The 21,445-nt window shown below is 44.8% G+C and overlaps 1 protein-coding gene across 7 annotated transcripts in view; it reads left to right on the forward strand.

The window, feature by feature from the left end:
* STAG3 (stromal antigen 3) overlaps positions 1-21,144 on the forward strand; it is a 30,666-nt gene extending 9,522 nt beyond the window's left edge. For 2 of the 7 annotated variants that reach the window (XM_045460584.1, XM_045460585.1), the window contains exons 10-35: positions 2,793-2,866; positions 3,842-3,965; positions 4,683-4,781; positions 4,991-5,070; positions 5,687-5,794; positions 6,062-6,176; positions 6,339-6,444; positions 6,586-6,689; positions 6,958-7,050; positions 7,176-7,265; positions 7,525-7,725; positions 7,846-7,916; positions 8,021-8,108; positions 8,588-8,668; positions 8,751-8,843; positions 8,995-9,163; positions 9,288-9,424; positions 10,035-10,136; positions 10,653-10,801; positions 11,040-11,168; positions 11,260-11,417; positions 15,928-16,099; positions 16,347-16,451; positions 16,760-16,832; positions 17,707-17,766; positions 18,037-18,450. In XM_045460584.1, the coding sequence (XP_045316540.1) occupies positions 2,793-2,866; positions 3,842-3,965; positions 4,683-4,781; positions 4,991-5,070; positions 5,687-5,794; positions 6,062-6,176; positions 6,339-6,444; positions 6,586-6,689; positions 6,958-7,050; positions 7,176-7,265; positions 7,525-7,725; positions 7,846-7,916; positions 8,021-8,108; positions 8,588-8,668; positions 8,751-8,843; positions 8,995-9,163; positions 9,288-9,424; positions 10,035-10,136; positions 10,653-10,801; positions 11,040-11,168; positions 11,260-11,417; positions 15,928-16,099; positions 16,347-16,451; positions 16,760-16,832; positions 17,707-17,766; positions 18,037-18,045 (2,790 nt within the window). In that variant the 3' untranslated portion in view covers positions 18,046-18,450. Of the gene's footprint in view, positions 1-2,792; positions 2,867-3,841; positions 3,966-4,682; positions 4,782-4,990; positions 5,071-5,686; positions 5,795-6,061; positions 6,177-6,338; positions 6,445-6,585; positions 6,690-6,957; positions 7,051-7,175; positions 7,266-7,524; positions 7,726-7,845; positions 7,917-8,020; positions 8,109-8,587; positions 8,669-8,750; positions 8,844-8,994; positions 9,164-9,287; positions 9,425-10,034; positions 10,137-10,652; positions 10,802-11,039; positions 11,169-11,259; positions 11,418-15,927; positions 16,100-16,346; positions 16,452-16,759; positions 16,833-17,706; positions 17,767-18,036; positions 18,451-21,053 lie in introns of those variants that run through there. The other 5 variants (XR_006708125.1, XM_045460586.1, XM_045460588.1 and 2 more) reach the window with 5 other exon arrangements.
* The last annotated feature ends 301 nt before the right edge of the window (positions 21,145-21,445 follow it).

Below are 21,445 nucleotides of genomic sequence, written 5' to 3' on the forward strand. Positions count from 1 at the left end.
GCCCACACACTTCTCTCTTGTAAGGCACAGGCTCCTAAGCAACCTTTTGGGTCATGAACAGTGGAGTCTGACAGTAGTCTAATAGACCCATCCTGTCAGAGGTCACTGCATGCTTATCTTGTTTCTGGGACGTGATCTCAATGAATTAGTTCTAACTCAGAGTAAATTTTAGAGTTCTTTATAATCCCACTTTTGCTTAGTTTCCATTATCTACATTCATTACCAGGAATGTTTTTAAGTGCCGTGCTTGCATCTCATGCAAGGAGTTAATTTTTGACTTTCTGGTCAACTGTATAGTCTGCAGATCACCAGAGGAGTATTAAAGGCCAACCACTGATGAGGGAAGCCAACTGTTTTGAGGACTAGAAAGTGACTGGCCTTTCAATCACTCCTGGACTGTCTGTTCCAATTAGCTGCCAGTTCCATGGCCTTATATAACTTCCAAGCTTCCATTTCCTTTTCTTTAAAAAGGGGGATAATTCTACCTTTTTATGAAGATTAAATAGATGGTGAGTGAATAGTCTGGCACATAGTGGACACTTGCTTTATTTCCTTTTATACTTAAAGACAACTGGAGGACATAAGCCCTAACAAAATCTTTTACACTGATTAAACCCTCAAACAGCTGTGCCTGTCATGAGACACTGATTTTCCCCCTGCTCTCTCTTAGTAATATCTCTTAGTATCTGAGACTCCTCCAGCATGAGGTTGGCAGGACTCCCCATGCCAAACCACAACAATTGACTGTCTTCTCATCCCTCACCAAGATTTCTTCCATGGTAAACCTTCTTTCCTTACTCTCTCTTACTATTTTCAATGTCAGTATGATCTTAAACCTTATGTGTATTAGGTCTGTCTCATATCCTATGTATAATACCGTGAATCTTTTTTTTTTTTTTTTACTTGTCTAGGCTCTTGCTTTATCAGTCATTATTTCTCTTTTTGTTTTTAATCCCTCTCTCCCCACTGTTCTCTTCCCTTAGAAATGTCTGTAGGCCTTTGAATCTTCCCTTTACTCTTCTTCTCTATGAACTACTCCATTTCTATCCTTCCTTTTTAGTATTTTATTACTTCCTTAATATCCAACTGAATCCATTTTTTACTACCTAGCTTCTATCCCCATTTTTCTTTGAAATTATTCTTTCCAAACCAGTGACTTGTTTTTTTAATTTTTTTTTTAACGTTTATTTATTTTTGAGACAGAGACAGAGCATGAATGGGGGAGGGACAGAGAGAGAGGGAGAGACAGAATCAGAAGCAGGCTCCAGGCTCTGAGTCATCAGCCCAGAGCCCGACGCAGGGCTCAAACTCACGGACCGCGAGATCGTGACCTGAGCTGAAGTCGGACGCTTAACCGACTGAGCCACCCAGGCGCCCCAACCAGTGACTTTTTAATCCCTATAGTCAGTGGTCTTTTCTTAATTTCCTTTTTCCAAACTTCTATAGAAATTGGTACTGATGACAACTTTTCCTCCTCCTGTCCCTCTCTCTCTTTCCTTTTCTTTTCAATATGAAATTTCCCAAACATTCTGAGAGAGACACTGGCAGAGTGAACATCATATACAAATTATCTGGATTTAACAACTAATATTTCATTATATTTTTTTCTTCTAATTTTTTGTTATTTAAATTTTTTTAAATGTTTATTTTTGAGAGAGAGAGAGAGAGAGAGAGAGAGAGAGAGAGAATGAGTGGGGGAGGGGCAGAGAGAGAGCGAGACACAGAATCCGAAGCAGGCTCCAGGCTCTGAGCTGTCAGCACACAGCCTGAAGCAGAGCTCAAACCCATGAACCGCAAGTTCATGACCTGAGCTGAAGTCAGACACTTAACTGACTGAGCCACCCAGGTGCCCCAATTATTTTGTTATTTTATAGTAAATTATATATATACTGGTATTTCCACCTAAAGACTTAAATATGTTCTCTGAAAATTATTTTAAAACATCATCCAAGAAAATTATTCCTGCATTAACTTAATACCATTTTCACATTCAAAAATATTAATTATTAATATTTTCTAATTCCAATTCATATTTAAATTTTCCTGTGTATCCCCAAAATGGCTTTTATATCTGATTAATTCCAACCAGGATCTAATTAAGGATTATGATGCATTGCATTTGTTGTATTTCTTAAGCCTCTTTTAACCTCTGCCTCTCCCATCCCCCGCCCCCCATATATTGATTTATTGAAGAGGTAGGGTCAGTTGTGTTCCCTTATAATTCTGCTTCCTTGATATCTATTCATCTAATCCAGGGTTTCTCAACAATGGCACTGTTGACCTGGGGCCTGTCTTGGCATTGCAGAATGTTTAACAGCATCCCTGGATTCTATCCACTAGATGGCAGTAGTACCCCCTCCCATTAGTGACCACCAAAAATGTTTTCAGAAGTTGCTAAATGTCCCTTGAGGGGCCCTGGTTGAGGACCATTGGTCTAATCTCTTCCTTTTCTTCTTCTGCTAGGTTTTCTATTTCTATCAAATAAACTGCATTTATTTAAAAATTCATGTTCTCAATTGTAAGTCAAAAAACCTGTGTAACTACCAGCTAGTGCCTCTGAATAGCCAAAAATAACCAGACCCAGAGGTGATATTATTTTTTCCAAACACGAAGAATCCTCTGAGTCAGTGGTTGACTCTACAGCTTCTTCCAGAATTAGAAGGTTGAAAAGAAACCTAAGATATCAGGGGTTCAGATTATGTCCTGTAATAAAAAGAACTAAGTGGAAGTCATACTTTTCTATATACTTTTGGGGCACAAGAAAGATTGACCTGTTACTCCCTGTCTTCCAGCTCCAAGAACATCAAGAGGAGATTGAGGGGATGATGAATGCGCTCTTCAGGGGGGTCTTTGTGCATCGGTACAGGTGAGTGAATGTGCTCCTCTCGTTGAAACAGCTGGTCCTTGGTTATGGAATCTGTAAACGTAGCAAGGTGTCCCTCCGTTATAACCCTGGTAATTTGGTTAGTCCTAGTGCAAATGCAGCTGGAGCAAAAACTTTGACAACAGATGTTTTAAATTAGTAAGGTTTAGTTCACCCCCAACTCCAGGGGCTCTTGTAAGCTCTTTTGGGAGAGAAAATAAGAGAATAAGGCACTGTTGAGTATTATTCTGCTCCAACTTTGCCTAAGATCTTCCCTTCCCCATCTTCCTGGAGCTGGAGACCTGAGAAGACCGCAGCAGAGAGACAAAAGGCAGGGCTTTTCTGAGCATTTGCAACTTGGCAGGCCTTTTCCTAGCGCAGCCTGCTGTTTCACTGGGCTAAAGGCAGGGGAGTTTTACACTGTTTAAAAGAACTGGTGGAATTAAGTTAAAAATAGCATCCGTATTTTTTTCTCACTGTTACCTAGATTTCAACCTCTGCCTTTCCAGAACTTTTCAGCTGATTTAATATTTTCTTCAAGTGGAAATTTGGCCAACAGTTAAACTGACTTCCAAAGTCAGTTTTAAAAGGGGCATGGAAAATAAGCTCAATTATTTTATGCAGTATTACCAAAAAAATGTTAATTTTTTATTTTTAAATATTTATTTGAGAGAGAGAATCCCAAGCAGGCTCTGTGCTGTCAGCACAGAGCCCATCATGGTGCTCAAACTCACAAACCATGAGATCATAATCTGAGCCAAAATCAAGAGTCAGATGCTCAACCAAGCATGCCACCCAGGTGCCCCTAGAAAATATTTATTGTTTATATATTTACATTGGGAGGGAGAAATGAAAGGCTTGGAGCATGTTGTTCAGTCAAGAAAGTAGATTCTTATATGGCAGGGAGATGTCTGGGTGGATGGAAAGTGAATTTAGAGAAAGACGGTGATAGGGGTCAGTTTATCTCTCTGTGCCTAGGGACATCCTTCCTGAGATCCGTGCTATCTGCATTGAAGAGATTGGGTCTTGGATGCAAAGCTACAGCACATCTTTCCTCACTGACAGCTATTTGAAATATATTGGCTGGACCTTGCATGATAAGGTCAGTGTTGAGTCAGCTTCTTTTCCTCTGTTACCCTCACCATCTTCCCTGTCTCAAGACACCACAGCTTTTCCTGGTCCTGCTGCTTAGGAGCTTCACTAGTGATCAGCCCGTCAAGACAGTGAACCTCAAAACTCCGCAGTATTGGGGAGGGTAGGATGAGGTAGAAGAGAGAAAGATATATCCAGGAGATGAACACCTTAAAACCAGAGTAGAGAAAAACTTTCCCTAGAAAAAGGCAAGAAAACTATTAATGGATTGGTGATACAGGTGCTAGGGTTGTAGCCAAAAGATCCTTTTCTTTTTTTTAATGTTTATGTATTTTTGAGAGAGAGACAGAGGGTGTGAGCGGGGGAGGGGCAGAGAGGGAGGAGAGAAAGAGAATCCCAAGCAGGCTCCACAGTGCCAGTGCACAGCCCAACGCAGGTCTCGATCCCATGAACCATGAGATCATGACCTTAGCTGAAATCAAGAGTTGGACACTGAACCAACTCAGCCACCCGGGTGCCCCAAAGATCCTTTTCACTATGATTGCTAAATTCTGCTGTGATCTTTTCATTTTTTTATATAAGAAGACAGCTGTCTGTTGTCTCTGAGTCACCCCAAAGTCCTCAGCATAGAGGACACCAAAGCCCAGAAAGAGTAATCGGAGGGGCATGGAAGCCCAGTGGGGGTTGAGTAGAGGAATAGTTAGTCATATTCCATTTTCCTCAATAGCATCGAGAAGTCCGTCTGAAGTGTCTCAAGGCTCTAAAAGGGCTGTATGGAAGCCGAGATTTGACTGCCCGCCTGGAGCTCTTTACCAGCCGCTTTAAGGTAAAATTGGGACAGTATTCCTGTGCTTGGTTCTTTCTTTGGTTCCTGTTTCCCCCACCTCATCTTTCCATTCCTATTGCTCTTATGTGTCTACAGCTATCCCAGCCTCTGCCTACTCATTCTTTTTAGGAATCTCTCAAATTCTAAGAGAGCATAATGTTTTGGGATGGATACAATGAAGTACTGAGCAACATTCTCTCTCCTTATAGGACCGGATGGTTTCCATGGTCATGGACCGAGAGTATGATGTGGCGGTGGAAGCTGTCAAGTTACTAATACTCATCCTTAAGTGAGTCCTGGGGAATGGGGAGGCACGCATCTCAGACTTCTACCTTTCCAGCATTAGGCAGGCCCTTCCAGAGTTCTGTCCCTCCGCTTGTCATAGGTTGACTCTTCTTTCTGTAACAGGTTGAAAGACAGAGGTCATTCCTGAGTTGCAGGATCTCCAGGGGGGATGTTTCTTATCTTCTCTAACTCTCCATACTCTTCTGTTTTCCACTCTTCATTTAAAAGTTCTTGGGCGCCTGGGTGGCTCTGTCGGTTAAGCGTCCGACTTCGGCTCAGGTCATGATTTCACGGTTTGTGAGTTCGAGCCCTGCATCCTACAGCTCGGAGCCTGGAGCCTGCTTTGGATTCTGTGTCTCCCCGTCTCTCAGCCCCTCCCCTGCTCATGATCTGTCTCTCTGTGTCTCTCAGTAATAAATAAGTGTTAAAAAATTAAATATTAAAAAATAATAATAAAAATAATAATAAAAGTTCTTTGTCAGCTAATCCTCATTGATTTTTGTTGTTGTTCTTCTTTCGGATCGTTCCAAATCCTTATTTGCCTCTTTGTGTTTCTAGCCCTAGTTGTGCTAGGGGACATCCTTCATATCCACCTGCTTTTTCTCCTTTTCTCTTGGCAGGAACATGGAAGGGGTGCTGACAGATGCAGACTGTGAGGGCATCTACCCAGTTATATATGCCTCTAACCGAGCCCTGGCCTCTGCTGCAGGGGAGTTTCTCTACTGGAAGTGAGTAGGGTCCTCTCATTTGTTCCTTTAACACCCTCCTGTGTTGTTTTTTCTCCTGCGTCTGCTGCTGCTCTTCCCAAGGACCACCCCGCATACCTGTTAAAGTCTCTCTTTTGTTGCTTTCCCTCTCTTAACTCCTTGAGGCTTTCCTTGGCTCTGCACCTCTTTTCCTCACACGTCTCCTTGGACTCTTTCTTTCTTTCATGGAGATTATTCCACTCCTCATTTGCTCCCAGGTGTGCCCTTTCCCTGTGTTTGTTCTACCAGGCTCTTCTACCCTGAGTGTGAGTCTAAAATGGTCAGTGGGAGAGAGCGACGCAGAAGTCCACGTGCCCAGAGAACTTTCTTCCACCTTCTGCTGTCCTTCTTTGTGGAAAGTGAGGTGACGTATGGGAAGGAACTATTTGGCTGTTGTGCATAAAGACCTGTGAGTAGAAAAGGATGGGACTGGCACTACAGGAAGGAGAGACATGGTTTGTCAGTAGCCACTTCCCAGAATTTTCTAACATAGCTTCAGTAACTTAACATGTACCTTCTTCCACAGCTCCATAACCATGCTGCTTATTTAGTAGACAGCCTGTGGGACTGTGCAGGGTCTCAGCTGAAGGACTGGGAGAGTCTGACAAGCCTGTTGCTGGAGAAGGACCAGAGTGCGTGCCACATGGTAGCTGGAGGAGGGGACATTTCCCCCATGAGGCATAGGTGTCCTGGGCAGTGGGGGAGTTGGGGTGACTTGGGAGATGGAGGGTGGCTAATTTGTTATTCTGGTTTTCATCCTCCTGCCAACCCAGACTTGGACGATGTGCAGGAGAGCACATTGATTGAGATCTTGGTGTCCAGTGTTCGGCAAGCTTCTGAAGGTCACCCACCTGTGGGGCGGATCACTGGGAGGAAGGTATGGTGTGAAGGTGGGTGGCTTGGTTAGCAATAAAAGTCCAGACAGGTATGGTCTATCTTTACCCTCAAGCCTTGGGTTAGGGTGCCTCTTCTCTGCCCCTCAAAGAATTCCGTTTCTAGAAAAATAAATCTGAAGGAGGTGCCAAATGAATTATCTTTTCCTTCCTGGGCAGATGAGATTGTGGGGAGGAGGGATACACACGCACTCCCTATGGACCTAGTGTTTTTCCATATCTTTCCCTATACCCCCAAATGACTAATTCCAGGGCTTAACCCCGAAAGAACGTAAGATCCAAGCCGATGACAAGGTGAAGCTGACAGAGCACCTCATCCCCCTGCTACCCCAGCTCCTGGCCAAGGTAGAGCTGCCCTACCATTCAGTACCTGGGAATGAGAGGTGAAAGGAAATGGCCCCCAGTGAGGACTGGGAGTAAGACTTAGCATACATTAGCTAGTAATTAGGTCTCCCTCTCAACCCCTGCAGTTCTCAGCTGATGCGGAGAAGGTTGCTCCCTTGCTCCAGCTTCTTAACTATTTTGACCTCAACATCTATTGCACAAGGCGCTTGGAGAAGGTGAGTAGAGAGGAAGGTAAAGTTCCTACACCTTGCTGCTTTCTTGGTAGGACCAAAGGTTCTACTGCCAGTATCTGGTTCTCAAGAACCCAGGCTCCAGAAAAATCAATAAGCCTTCCCTTCCATAGGCATCTTCCCCTTGAAAGTTAATGCTTTCAATTGTACTTCTCATCTCCCCCAACCCCACTCCCCTCCAGAAGACTTGCCCCCTCTTTTCCTTGCCCAGAGCACTGTGTTCTCCCATCTCTTTTTCTGTCAGCACCTGGAGCTCTTCTTGCAGCAGCTCCAGGAGGTGGTGGTGAAGCACGCGGAACCCACGGTGCTTGAGGCAGGTGCTCATGCCCTCTATCTGCTCTGTAATCCTGAGTTCACGTTCTTCGGCCGGGTAGACTTTGCCCGCAGCCAGCTGGTGGATCTGCTGAGCGACCGCTTCCAGCAAGAACTTGAAGAGCTGCTGCAGGTGGGAACTGGGGCTGAAATATGGGAAGCCCCAAACTTGGGTCCAAGGGGCCGCTAGATGGGGAATGTGGATCTATGCGTTCTTGGGAAAATCCTGTTGTAGACCTTTTCTCTCCCTCAGTCGTCCTTCCTAGATGAGGATGAGGTGTACAGCCTGGCGGCCACTCTGAAGCGCCTGTCTGCCTTCTACAAGTGAGCAGCTCACCTCCCATTCCCTCTTCCTATTTCTACTGGTGTCTGTGGTGGTGATTCCTCTCATTCTGTTCCTGCATCATGTTTCCATCTCTTCCCCAAAGTGCTCACGACCTGACTCGCTGGGAGCTCTATGAGCCATGCTTCCGACTCCTCCGGAAGGCTGTGGACACAGGAGAAGTTCCTCACCAGGCAAGTAGATGAGTCGGAGATGTGGAGGCAGAGGGGAGTTTTTAAGGGCCCTGTGTCCCAGGTGGCCAACTATCCTGGGCAGTTCCGGTCCCAGGGGTGCAGAGGAGACACGAGAGGAAGAGCATGTGCATATCTTTCCTTCAGTTCCACTCTAGAAGGTGAACTGTACTTTCCAGTGCCTGAAAACAGCCATCCTCTCTGGTTCCCGGGGAGTCAAGGATAATGTTGAGGGATTCTGGGAGACATCAGATAAATAAAGAAGAGGTGGCATTCCTGTCCAAGACAGAATGCTCTGAAGATTGTCCAGAATCAGATCTTTTCCCCCCAGAGAAGGAATCAGGTCTCTTCTAATCTCATTTTCTCTCTTCACTCCTTTGTGTGTGTTGCTTGTCTGTCTTTTCCTTTCTCTCTTCCTCCCTCTTTCTCTTTCTGCCCTTCACTCCTGACTCCCCCATTTTTGTAACATTTGGTTGTTACAGGTGATGCTGCCAGCCTTGACTCTTGTCTATTTTTCCATTCTCTGGACACTAACCCACCTTTCTGGATCAGGTGCTTCCCAGGTGAATATGGGTCTGAGTAGGGAGAGTGGGAATGGAGGAGCCTGTGTCTCCATTCCTCCTCCTCAAGCCACTGTCTCCACAGAAGCAGCTGTTGAGTTTGAAGGACAGGATGGTGGCATTCTGCGAACTCTGCCAGAGCTGCCTCTCAGATGTGGCTTCTGAGATCCAGGAGCAGGTTAGCATTTCCTCAAGTGGGACCAAGGAGGCATGTCACTTCTCATGGTCTGAGAAGCCTTGTTCTAAGGAGAAATTAGCTGTGTAATTTCTGTCTTGTGAATATCCTGTCCTCTTTAAGCATTCTTTTTTCTCCCCCCCTCCCCCAACAGGCTTTTGTCTTATTAAGTGATCTACTTCTCATCTTCAGCCCTCAGATGATTGTAGGGGGTCGCGATTTTCTTAGACCCCTTGTCTTTTTTCCTGAAGCCACGCTCCAGTCTGAACTAGCCAGCTTCCTCATGGACCATGTCTTCATCCAGTCTGGAGAACTGGGCAGTGGTACAAGGACTCTATACCTGGGGCTCAGGAAGGGTCTGGGGCTTGGGCCTGCCTCAGGCATATAAGGGCAGGAGGCCTAGATCTGTGGTTCTGATCTTTCCATTCTGCTTTTGATGTGAGCCAGGTCATTCCCAGGAGGATCATTTACAGATAGAGCAGCTGCACCAGCGGCGCCGCCTCCTGGCTGGGTTCTGCAAGCTGCTGCTTTATGGGGTGCTGGAGATGGATGCAGCCTCAGATGTTTTCAAACACTACAACAAGGTACAGTGAGGCATCAGGCTGAGTGAGCACAGCCACGACTTCAGATGCTGGAACACTGCAGGAAAGAACGTGGCGAGGATGACAGTACCAGGCTTGAAGAAAAGCAGGAGGAAAAAGGCAACAGGAGTTTAGAATAAGGGGACAAAGAGGAATTGGTAGTAAATAATTACAGAAAAAAAGCTGTTAGGAAATTCATTGGAGAGAAAGTAAGCTTATTCATCCTGTCCAGAATCTTTTTTTTTTTTTTTTTCTGTGAACCCAGTCTCTGTAAACTGGGGTAATATAAGAAGAAAAAAAAAAAAAAAAAAAAAAGAAGATGTGTACCTCAGTTTCCTCAACTCACCATTGTATTGATTTCTGTTTACTGTGAGCACTTCTTCCCCAAGAAATGGGCTCTGAGCAGAATTTCTTCCCATATTTATTTGCCTAAACTCTGAGGTCTTCGGGCTTTGACCTATTGGTCTAGTCTGAGTTGTTTTATACTTAGATTCATGTTTCCTGACTTAACTCACTTTAGGAAGGAGACATGATGAGAAATGTAAAGGAAGAAACAACAGAACCGGTCTTGCCCTGTGGCCAAACGATATCTTCTTCATTTCCTGTCCCTCAGTTCTACGGTGACTATGGTGACATTATCAAGGAAACATTAACTAGAGCAAGGCAGATTGACCGAAGTCATTGTTCCCGAATCCTGCTGCTGAGTCTCAAGCAGGTACTCCCTTCTGCCTGGAATACCTCTGACCTGTGATATGCCTTCCCTGTAGCCCACAAACTCTCTGCTCACCCTCAGCCATTTAGAATGTGAGATCCTTAAGGAACTTTCTAGTTTATTTTGACTCTTAACTTTACTTGACTGTCTTCTTCATAACTAGTAGGTCTGTAGAAACTATTAGGTGATGGGCAGTTTCCCCAACTTCATAGAAATTGAACTATCAGGACATAGAAGCCCCAACAATAAAGTGATAGGAAATACCTAATTTTTTTCTGCCCTGTTCTCTGTCAGTCTCTTCAGTTACTAGGGACATTTTTATTGTTACAGAGCAAGGGTGAAGTTTCTTTCTGTAGGGGTTCAGGAATAGGAACAGTGTCCTGGGAGGAAAGAAAGAGTACAGGTAGCAGGTGGCATCCCAAGTCCTTTAGAATTTCTGCGCGGAGAAAGGAATGGTGTACTTCTCTATTTCCACTTTGTTCCTTCATTTCCCAAATGTACCATGTCTCCTGGACACAGTTGTACACAGAACTGCTGCAAGAACAGGGGCCCCAGGGCCTGAATGAGCTTCCTGCCTTCAGTGAGATGAGGGACCTGGCCCGAAGGTTTGCCTTGAGCTTTGGGCCCCAGCAGCTGCAGAACCGTGACCTTGTGGTCACGCTACACAAGTAAAGTACTGGTTAAAAGGGTACTTGATTGAAGAGGGGTGAGCCATAGGCTGTGTGCAGGGAGAGTGGGAGTGTGGTCTTGGAGGGATAAGCATGTTGAGGAGCAGCAGTCAGGTTGGCTGGTGGGTATTCTCTGGGAGACAGACTGGGAACAGGGGAAGGGTGCACTTGACAGGATGCTTCCCCAGGAGGAAAGTGAGGAGGGGCCATCTTCCTAAAATAATTCTGTTCAACCAAGGGAAGGCATCAAATTCTCCTTGTCTGAGTCTCCTCCAACTGGTTCCTCCGGTCAGCCCCCAAACCTAGCATTCCTGGAGCTCCTTGCCGAGTTTTCCCCCCGACTCTTCCATCAGGACAAGCAGCTGCTGTAAGTTAGTGGGTAATGGATAAAGATGAGGATTAGGTAGTAGTGAGGGCCTAGCAGACAAGTCAGCCTCTTGATCTCACCCCTTCCTTAGACTGTCCTACCTGGAAAAGTGTCTGCAGCGTGTCTCCCAGGCACCTGATTGTCCCTGGGGTCCAGTCACCACCTACTGCCACTCCCTCAGCCCTGTAGAGAACACAGTGGAGGCCAACCCTCAGGGCTATCCCCGCTCTAAGAAGAGGCGCACTGAAGGTAAGTGTGTGTGGATATCAGGGTAGTGAGCACTACTTCCTTCCTCCATAGCCAATACCTAGATGTAGGGTCTTTTGCCTTCTTCACACTTTTGTCTTTAGTCAAATAAAAAACATTTCACTGAGCATCTGCTGTCAGTAAGGGGTACTCATTTTCTTCAGAGTTTATCTAGGCAGCTAAAAATAGCAAGCCTCTGTGAAAAAGCAAATAGCGACTGATGATAAGACCAAAGATGAAAATAAGAAATCTGTACATTTAGGGGGCCCATCCTTGCATCTAGTATTCTATTATTTTCTAAATGTTAAAGATTTTCACACAATCTTTATGATTTTTTTTACTCTCAGATCATTACTTGTCTTCTAATCTAATGCTTTTGCTTTAATCTTCTTTTTTTTAATTCTTATTTATTATTTTTGTGAGAGTGTGCACACACACACATGTGAAGCGTGGGAGGGGCAGAGAGAGAGGCCAATTGTCAGCGGAGAGCTCAATGCGGGGCTTGAACTCACAAACCTCGAGATCATAACCTGAGCTGAAGTCGGATGCTTAGCTGACTGAGCCACCCAGGTGCCCTTCTTTAATTTTCTTTTTAAATATAATTTCATTTTAGGTGAAAAATATCCTAGAAATCACAAGCTTGATGTGTTCACACGTATGTGTTTTCTAGTGAACAACTGAAAATCTTGGTTCTCCTCACCCCACCCCACCCCCCAGGCAGTATCACTTATCTACTTTCTGTCTTTGGGTCTGCCTACTCTAGACATTCATATAAGTGAAATCATACCATATGTGGCCTTATGTGACTGCCTTTATTCACTTAGCATAATGTTTTTAAGGTTCATCCATGTTTTAGCATATATCAGTACCTCATACCTTTTTATGGCCAAATAATATTCTATCATATGGCTGTGCCACATTTTATTTATCCCTGTACTGGTTGATTGCCATCTGAGTGGTTTTCATTTTTTTTTTTTAATTGAAGTGTAGTTGACATACATTACATTAGTTTCAGGTGTACAATGTAGCTGATTCTATAACTCTGTATAACTTGATAGGTTATATTGTGCTCCCCCTAAGTATAGCTGCCATCTGTCACCATACCACTGACTGTGTTCCCTGTGTTGCACCTTTCATCCCGTGACTTACTCATTTCATGACTGGAAAGCCTATGCCTCACTCGCCTTCATCCATTCTGCCCATCCTCCCACCCCTCTGCCAACCACCAGTTCTCTGTATTTATGGGTCTGTTTCCACTTTTTTAGTTCATTTGTTTTGTTTTTTAGATTTCACATATGAGTAAAATCATATCATATTTGTCTGATATTTCTTGGCATGATACTGTCTAGGCCCATCCATTGTCCACAAAGCCCTTAAATGAGGGCTGAGTGATATTTCATTGTGTATGTCTACTGTATATTCTTTATCCATTATCTGTTGTGTGTCCTTTGAAACACAAAAGTTCCTAATTTTGATGAAATCCAGATTATTTGGTTTTTCTTTTGTTGTTTGTGCTTTGGTGTCATAGCTTGAGAAATCATTGTCTAATCCAAGATCATGAAGATTTTTTAGAAGATGGTTTTCTTCTAAAAGTTTTCTAGTCTTAGTTCTTTCTGCCATCCATTTGAGTTAATTTTTGTATACGGTGTGAGGTAGAATGTAACTCTTTAAAATGTCTCTAGGTATACTACTTAAAAGTATTTTTTATACCACTGGGAAACTCTGTTTGAATCATTTAACTAATATCTGTTAAGGACCTATCGTGTGCAGGACACTGTGCTAGGTGTTTTAGAGGCTGTGAAGGATCCTCAAGCAGCTTACCATCTAATAGAGAAAATACATTTATAGAAAATCTAAATTATGAACCATCACCAGTAAATGATAACTTCCTGAGGGTTTTGAGAATTGACAGATGGAGGGGCTCCTGGGTGGCTCAGTTGGTTAGAGGTCTGACTCTTAGCTTTGGGTTAGATCATGATCTCACAGTTCATAAGATCAAGCCCTGCATTGGGCTGTGCACTGACAGCATGGAGCCTGCTTGGGATTTCTCTCTCCCTCTCTCTCTGCCCCTCCCCAGCTTGCTGTCTCTCTCTCTTTCTCAAAATAAATAAACATTAAAAATTTTTTAAAAAATTGACAGATTGAATGCTTTAGAATTCCAGGAAAGAAGGTATCACTTTGAGTTTAGTTGATCTAAAGCCTAGGAAGGCTTCACCAGGAAGATGGAGTTTAAGCTGGAGCTTGAAAAATGGACAAGATTGATGTAAGCTAAACAGAGGAAGAACGAGTATCATGAGCTACCAGAGTAGCACAAACAAAACATAGGAAGGTATGTATTAGCTGAGTATGCAGATGTTTAGGCTGGTTTGCCTAAAACAGAGGGTTTGTAAAGATAGGAGAAAACGGAAAAGACTGGTTCCATTGTCCACTCAACAGATATTTACTGAGCACTATGTGCTGGGAATATAGCAGTGAACAAAAAAGACAAGTCTCTTTTCTTTAGAGTGTGTGTGTCCTGTAGTGGAAAAGCAGGGAAGAGGACAAGGAAGCCTTGGTGAGGTGGGAATCACAGTCTCTTCTCTTATTGCTGGGGGAAGGCTGGCAGAGCTTGTGAGTGTTGGGCCAGGACTGCGAGGAAGGAGGGGGTGCACAGTGTCTGTAGAAGAGCATACAAGAAGGGGCGCCAGTGCACAGGGCCATGATGGCATATGCCTGTCATGTTCTGGGAAGAGCCAAGAAGGCCAGATGGCCGAATGGAGAGTATGTAGGGTATAAGACCAAAGAGATTGGAGGAACCCAGAGCATATGAGGCAGAGTAAAGACTCTGGCTTTTACTCAACAGTGAAATGGGAAAACATTACAGCATTTGAACCGGAGAGTGACAGGAGCTGCCTTGTTTTTAAAGGATCCCTCTGGCTGCTGTGTGAGAATGGACTGTAGAGGGGCAAGGGTAGAAGCAAAGGAACCAGTAAGGAGGCTGTTGAGTGGGTAGACTGGGGGAAGGGATGGAAGTGGTGAGAAGTGGACAGATCCTGGATATATTTCTAAGGTATCACCCATAGGATTTCCTGACAAACTGGCTGTGGGATGTAAGATGGGAATTGAGGGTAAATTTGGCCTAAAAAAAAAAAAAAAAAAGATTTTGGTCTAACAACTAGGTAGGATGGAGTTGATACCAACAGAAATGGGGAAGGTAGTGAATGAGTAGATTAGGGCTTGAGTATTAGCCATGTTGCTACAGGTGGAAGTGTAAAACAGACAGCTGGAGATAGGAGTCTGGAGTTAAGGGTAGAGGCAAAAGCTTGAGATACATCTGGGAGTTGGTATTTGAAATGTAAACTTGCGAGGCTAAGGAAGCCAGTGAAGATGGTGGGCAGGAGATGCTGAAAGGCTGAGCCCTCGGGCATCACACTGTGACTAGGTTGGGGAGTTGAGGAGGGGCCCGTCTGGTCCTCCCCAAGGGCACAAAATCATGTGTGTGGCTCTTACTGGCTTTCTCTAGTTCTCTGCTTAGATCAGTAGCAGCTCACTTTCCAGTTCTGGAAACTTGGGGCTGTGAACATTTACAGTGGACGAGTATTAATATCCCTTTGAAAGTACTATCGCCTGGGTTTTCTGAGATAACCTTGGATTCTTTCTGGTCCTCTACCTTTCTCAGGTCTCTGCAGAAGAGACTTTAACATTGTGAGCCCGAGGTCCTCCATTTCTTCATGTCAGAAGCATGCTGACAATGCAGCCACCTCCTGTTTTCCTGGCCTTTAGAAAATCCAGTCTCCCATTTGTCTTTTCTTGCCAGCCCTCCTGCTTCCACCCTAGCAGCTTCAGAGCTCAGGAACTCTGTTACCATTTTAAGGTTGTTGTTTTTTTTTTTTTTTTTTTTTTTTTTTTTTTTTTCATACAAATGTTGAGGGGTGCCTGGGTGGCTCTGTAGGTTTAGTGTCTGACCCTTGATTTCAGCTCAGGTCTTGATCTCATGGTTGTGAGTTCAGGCCCCACAATGGGCTCCATGCTGGGTGTACCTACAATGAATGAATGAATGAATGAATGAATGAATGAATGAATGAATGAAGTGATTGAGTAAGTGAATGAGTAAGTGAATAAATAAGTTTAAAAAAAAATCTTGAATGAATGAACAGGACCTCACACATCTTCATTGATTGAGACCTTGCAATCTTAAGGAATCTTATTCTCTCTCACATTCGTGTTCATGTTACTGTTTATCTGTGATTGATATATGTCTATCACATATCACATATATGTCTATTTTTTTTCTATTTTCTGAGCTGTGTCGTTTTCCTTGAACAAGTCCTAGATACTGTTGTGTAAGCCTTTACTTTTTAGTATGTAGGGTTATGCTTAATTTTTAGTCATAACCTAATGAGGCCATATAAGTTTTCCATTCTCTTCTTTCTTAACTTTCCTGAACCAAAATCTGGTCAGGTCTTGAAAATGTAGAAGATGGCCTGTGGCAGTACCTGGTCTGCAGTGAATATGTGCCTCTGTTGCCTTGCAGGCCCCTCCAGGCAGCAGAGAGAGGATATCTCTTCATCCCAGGAGGAAAGCCTCCAGCTGAACAGCATCCCACCCACACCCACCCTCACCTCTACAGCCATCAAGAGGAGGCAGCCTCTGGGGGGGTTAGAAGAGATGGAAGAAGGCAGCCCAGAACCGGAGCTTGTCCAAAGGTAAGGGCTGAGGAGAGCAGTCGGGTGTCCGATCTTGGTGTTTGCCATCTTCCTCCTGCCATTTCTGTTCTCTTGTTCCATCCTGTGGCACTCCATCATCATTCTAGGGTTCTTCTCCAGGCTTTTACCATTTTCTTAGCTTTAGATTTTCTTTCTCCCTATGAGCTTTTCTCCCCTGTAACATTGCCCACCTTACCCTTGTTACCTTTTACTTTTATCCCCATCACTGATCCTGCTTTATTACCAGCAGCCAGCCCCTTTCAGGCAACCAGCGGTCAAGATTGTCGAGTCCACAGCATTTCCGGACTCTACTCAACCGTTCCAGTCCTGGTCTGGGCAACCGGCTGACCAGGTGAGCTGCTCCTTGCTTTTCATCCTCACTTCACATTAGGCACCTGCTGTGAGGGTTTCTCCCCTAACCTGGTGTTTCTGTGCCCATACTTTTTGGGCTAGTTTACATCACAGACCACTTCCTTCCAGGGGTACGTGTGTCCTTAGCTCATAGAACTGATAGAAGTCAGCTGCTCTGTTTGAAGCAGCAGTGGGAGCCTGGAGCTCGCTCCACATCTGCCCATCCCACTCTCCTGGGTGCCTCCCAGATACTCTCAGGGGTCCTTAAATAGCAGTGTGAAAGCCTCTACTCTTTGCCACTGCCCTCAGACTCAGCCTTATGGAAGAGGATGAAGAAGAGATCCAGAGTGAGTTAAGTGAAGAATGGCAAGATACAGACAAGGTGAGTGGACCCAACATTCCCTTTTCCTGCTACAACCAGAGGGCTTTTTGAAAGTCCTCTAAGAATCACAGAATAAAGAAGGGAGACCCGTAAGGTGCTTTGTACTTTTCCTGGACTTTTATTAAGGAGGGGAGGGAAAACAAATTCAAAATCCCAAAAAGGGCTTGGATAACACTCCCCCTCCCAATGTCCAAATAAGTATTTTTCCTCTGAGTCTAAGGGTTGAAAGCAGTGCCAGAGCTGGAGAAGGAAGGCGGCTCACTTTCCCCAGTTCTCCCCTCACTCCCTTTCCTACCCGGCCGCCAGGCCAGCAGGAGCACATGGGAGCTGTGAGGTGATGTGGGTCCCCTGCACCACCACTCTGTCAAGTTAGCTCCTCTTAACCCCTCAGCCTCTTCATCTTTCAAATGGAGTTTTCCCTCAAACCACAAAGTGAAGCACCTTACAAACTGAAAAGGGTTACGTGTCTGCTGCTGATATTCTCCTCCCTTCTCTGCTCTTTGCAGAGGGAGAAAGGGAGGAATAGTGCAAGGGAATGGAGGTTTTGTGCTCAGAAGGAAAAAAACAGACAATGACTTCTTCAACAGAGACTAGAAAACAAGGCCTCTATTAACATAGTCTTTCCTAAAGTCCCCTCAGAAAAAATGCCATTCTCTGGTTCTAAACTGAACGAATTTAAGGAACTCAATTGGCAGCCAGGAGAGGCCTGGGACTCTGGGAACTTTCTAGGTCTGAACTTTCTGCCCACCATCCCTTTGCTAGTCTCCCCTCCCTGGCTGCTGCAGGCACCCACCTGGGAAAGGGACCTTGGTTATTGTTTGCCCATGTGACAGGGGTGAGAAGGGCCAGTCTGACTGTCACCTGCTCTCTCTAGCACTCTTCCTCTAGTGAGCACGGGCTGGATCTCTTAGATTCCACAGAGATGAACCTTGAGGTGAGTGTCCCCAAAAATACTGTGGACAACAGGTTAAGAGGACTTTGTGTCCTTGGGAGGTGCTGGCAGGTAACCTGTGTGCTATGCAGTAGGTGGAAATAGAGGCAGTAGCCCAAGGCCTGGCCTCTCTGCTGCTTCTGGAACCTTAGGAGTAGCTGTGGGGGGAGGGCAGGAGGAGAAGTAAACTGTCATGTGGAGGACCTTGCAGTCATCTCCTTGCCCTTTGGGCTGTTCTGCCTCTGTGTTTTCCTTTCATCTTTCCCGTTACAGGATCTCTGACATGACTCTGTGCCCCTCCCCGTCTCCACTCCCCATCTCAACTTGGAAAAGGCAAACAGGAGAACAGAGCAGAAGGAAGCACTACTCCCAGGCTCCACTCTGGTCTCTGAGGGGAAGGAGAGGTGGGCTGTGCCTTTCTAACCTGACCTTTCTCTAATGATGTTGGGATGGAGAAGCCTTAAGCCCCCAGTCCTTCTTACTGCTCCCTGGCTCTGTCCCTCTGTATTGAGAAGAGTGCCTTTTTCCTGTCACGTTTGGAGTGGGTGGGGGCTTCACCTCAGTATTGGAGAGGCACTGCCTCCTCGTGTTGAGTGGAAAGAGCCCAATAGTTTCCTGTATTTTTGGAGCATCTTTCCCAGCCTCTTTTGTATCCTTGTGATTAGCTCAATAAACTTGTTTGAATCAGCTGGTTCCCAGGGTGTGGCTTCAGATTGTTAAACTGATGGAAGTCAGGTTCTTTGCTAGTGTCTCAAGCGGCTCTCCTTCGCCCTATGGCCCAGTGTACAGACAGACACCAGCCCTGCACGCGCCCCCAGGTGCCTTTGTGTACTGGCTCTCAAGGATGTAATGCTTTGTAACTGGGAGACGTGGTAGGGCAGAGGAGCTAGGAAGGCACTGGCTGCCTTTCAGGGGTTTATGTAGTGAGGACTATTCAGACTGAGGAGAGAGGGCAGAATCCTGATTGCCAGAGGGTGACCTATCTCACTGCACTGAGAACAGGCCATACACCTTGGCAGCCTTCAGCCAAGGATTCTTTGCAGGGGGAGTTTCATGACTTCATCCCAGAGACACCTGTTATAATTTGAAATTGTGTAGACTCTCAGTTTCTGAGTTAGGAAGAAATTTAGAAGTTTTTCTAAATGTCCAACCCCCAAATCCAAGATTTGGACACTGTCTTCTCCTTTATCCTTGCCTTCCCCAGCCAGTTCTTAGCCAAATCCTCTCAAGTCATTCTGCAAAATATCTCTGATCTGTTTCCTCTCTCATTGCCACCGTCAGTTCTCACTTAGGCCGCCTCTGGACACCTGCTTCCTTGAAATTCTAACTTTTGTGTTCTTGTTCTGCTTCTTGGAAGAGCACAGCACCTCTGTTCTCTCTTTCCCCCTGACAAGCACCCAAATACGTGAAGAGACTCTTGTCATTTTCTTCTTTGACTAAGTCTACCTTCTCCTCCCTTCTCCAGCACCTTCTCTCCCAGATAGAAGCTAGAAATTGGGTTCAGGAGTCTCTGTTTGGAAAGGCAGCTGCCAGTGCCAGGCAGGGCAGCTGACCCATTCAGAGATGTTTAACCTGTATTCAGGGGGAACAGCTCCAGGGAGAGGAGCCTTTCCTATGGGATCTGGGAACAGAGTAGGAAAACCAATGTGAAGACATGGAGGTCACTAAGAATCCAGGAGGGGAAAGATTCCCAAGTTATTTAAACACCAGCCACGCTAAGGCTACTTCACAAGATCAAAAGACTTGGCAGTTCTGCAGATGTAGAGATCTGTACACATCCAGATAGCCCAGCGTGGGCAGTTGAGCCCCAACCTCAGAATACATGTGAGTTTTATATCCTGCTCCCCAAATTCTTTGACACTCTTTATTGAGAGGGTGGGTCTAGGTCCTCTCTCCTGGAATATGAGCTCTGTGATTGCTTGGTTAATAGAATATAGTGGAAATGATGCTGTGCCAGTTTCTGAACCCAAAATTAACTAGCAGCTCCCAACCTCCTGTTTCTTGACATGTTTGCTCTTGGAACCCAATTACCATGCTGTGAGACAGCCCCCAAGCAGCCACATGGAAAGGCCATGTTTTAGGTGTCCTGCCTAGCTGAAGTCCCAGCCTACATCCGGTATCAACCACCAGATGTGCTTCAGATGTGAATCAGATGATTGTAACACCCATCTTTTGAATCTTCCAGCTGAGGCCCCAGGCCTCATCTTTTCTCAGCCTTTTCCAAATTCCTGCCCCATAGAATCCATGGACACGATAAAATGTTTACACCAAGTTGGGGTGGTTTGTTACATAGCACTAGTAACTAAAACAGAAGCTTAGGGTCCTAAGACTCCAAAAGTTAGGGCACATTTATCAGTTAAAAAATTATGTAAACATTTATCACTTGTTTTATTACACACTTTAGAAATGTATGGCATGGGGTGCCTGGGTGGCTCAGTCGGTTAAGCGTCTGACTTCAGCTCAGGTCACGATCTCCCAGTTTGTGGGTTTGAGCCCCGTGTTGGGCTCTGTGCTGACAGCTCGGAGCCTGGAGCCTGCTTCAGATTCTGTATCTCCCTCTCTCTCTTTGCCCCTTCCCGACTCATGCTCTGTCTCTCTGTCTCTCTAATATAATAAATAAACATTAAAAAAATTTTAGAAATGTATGGTGAGTTAATAACAAAATAAATGTTTTGAAATATTTTATTTAGCAGTACAAAATACCTTTTTGCTCTAAAAAAGCAAAGTAATTTTTTTTTTTTTTTTTTACAGAGTGTAAGCTGGGAGGGGTACAGAGAGAGAGAGAGAGAGAGAGAGGGAGAATCTTAAGCAGGCTACATGCTTAGCACAGAGCCCGATGCGGGGCTTGATCCCACGACCCTGGGATCATGACCTGAGCCAAAATCAAGAGTCGGATGCTCAACTGACACTGATGTAGCCACCCAGGCACCCCGAGAAAAAATTTTTAAATGGTTTAATGTTTTCTGAGGTTCTTCTTGAAAGATCAGTTTATTTTGATAATTGTCTTTTATGGTCTACATAATTGAAAGGGGGTACTTCTCAAAACCTTGTGAACCCAAATGGAATAGGTGCTGCTTTGACTGCATTTACTACTTTTTTAAAAAGATGAGCCAACACCCACTGAAAGTTCTCATTTGGAAGACTTGTAAACAGGTCAGAAGATGCTTTCCAAGTACAATAACAGTGTTCTTAGAGGGGATACACATTGTTCAGGACCACAAAACCACGGCATCGTATAGCATGTGAATTACAGTCCAACATCAATTGTGGGTTTCCCACTCTTACCTTAGGATGATGATCTTCTTAAGAGATGAACCGTGACATTTGGATCCTGGTGAGAGGATACTTCATTGTATTTTGGGGCACCTGTAGCTCAGTCTGTTAAGCATCTGACTTGATTTTGGCTCAGGTCATGATTTCGAAGTTCATGAGATCAAGTCCTGCATCGGGCTCTGTGCTGACATCGCGGAGACTGCATGGGATTCTCTCTCTCTCCCTCTCAGCCCCTCCCTGCTTGCATGCACACACGTGTGCTCTCTTGCTCTCACTCACAAACTAAACTATAATAAAATAATTAAAAAATTACTTCATTGTATTTTTATCTTAAAAAAATTAAAAATGTTAATCTTTTGTCCTGCATGACAACAGTGGATATTTTGTGTAGCAGCTGAGGTGCAAACAT

Source organism: Leopardus geoffroyi, chromosome E3 (genome assembly GCF_018350155.1).
Source record: "Leopardus geoffroyi isolate Oge1 chromosome E3, O.geoffroyi_Oge1_pat1.0, whole genome shotgun sequence".
Classification (NCBI taxonomy): Eukaryota; Metazoa; Chordata; class Mammalia; order Carnivora; family Felidae; genus Leopardus; species Leopardus geoffroyi.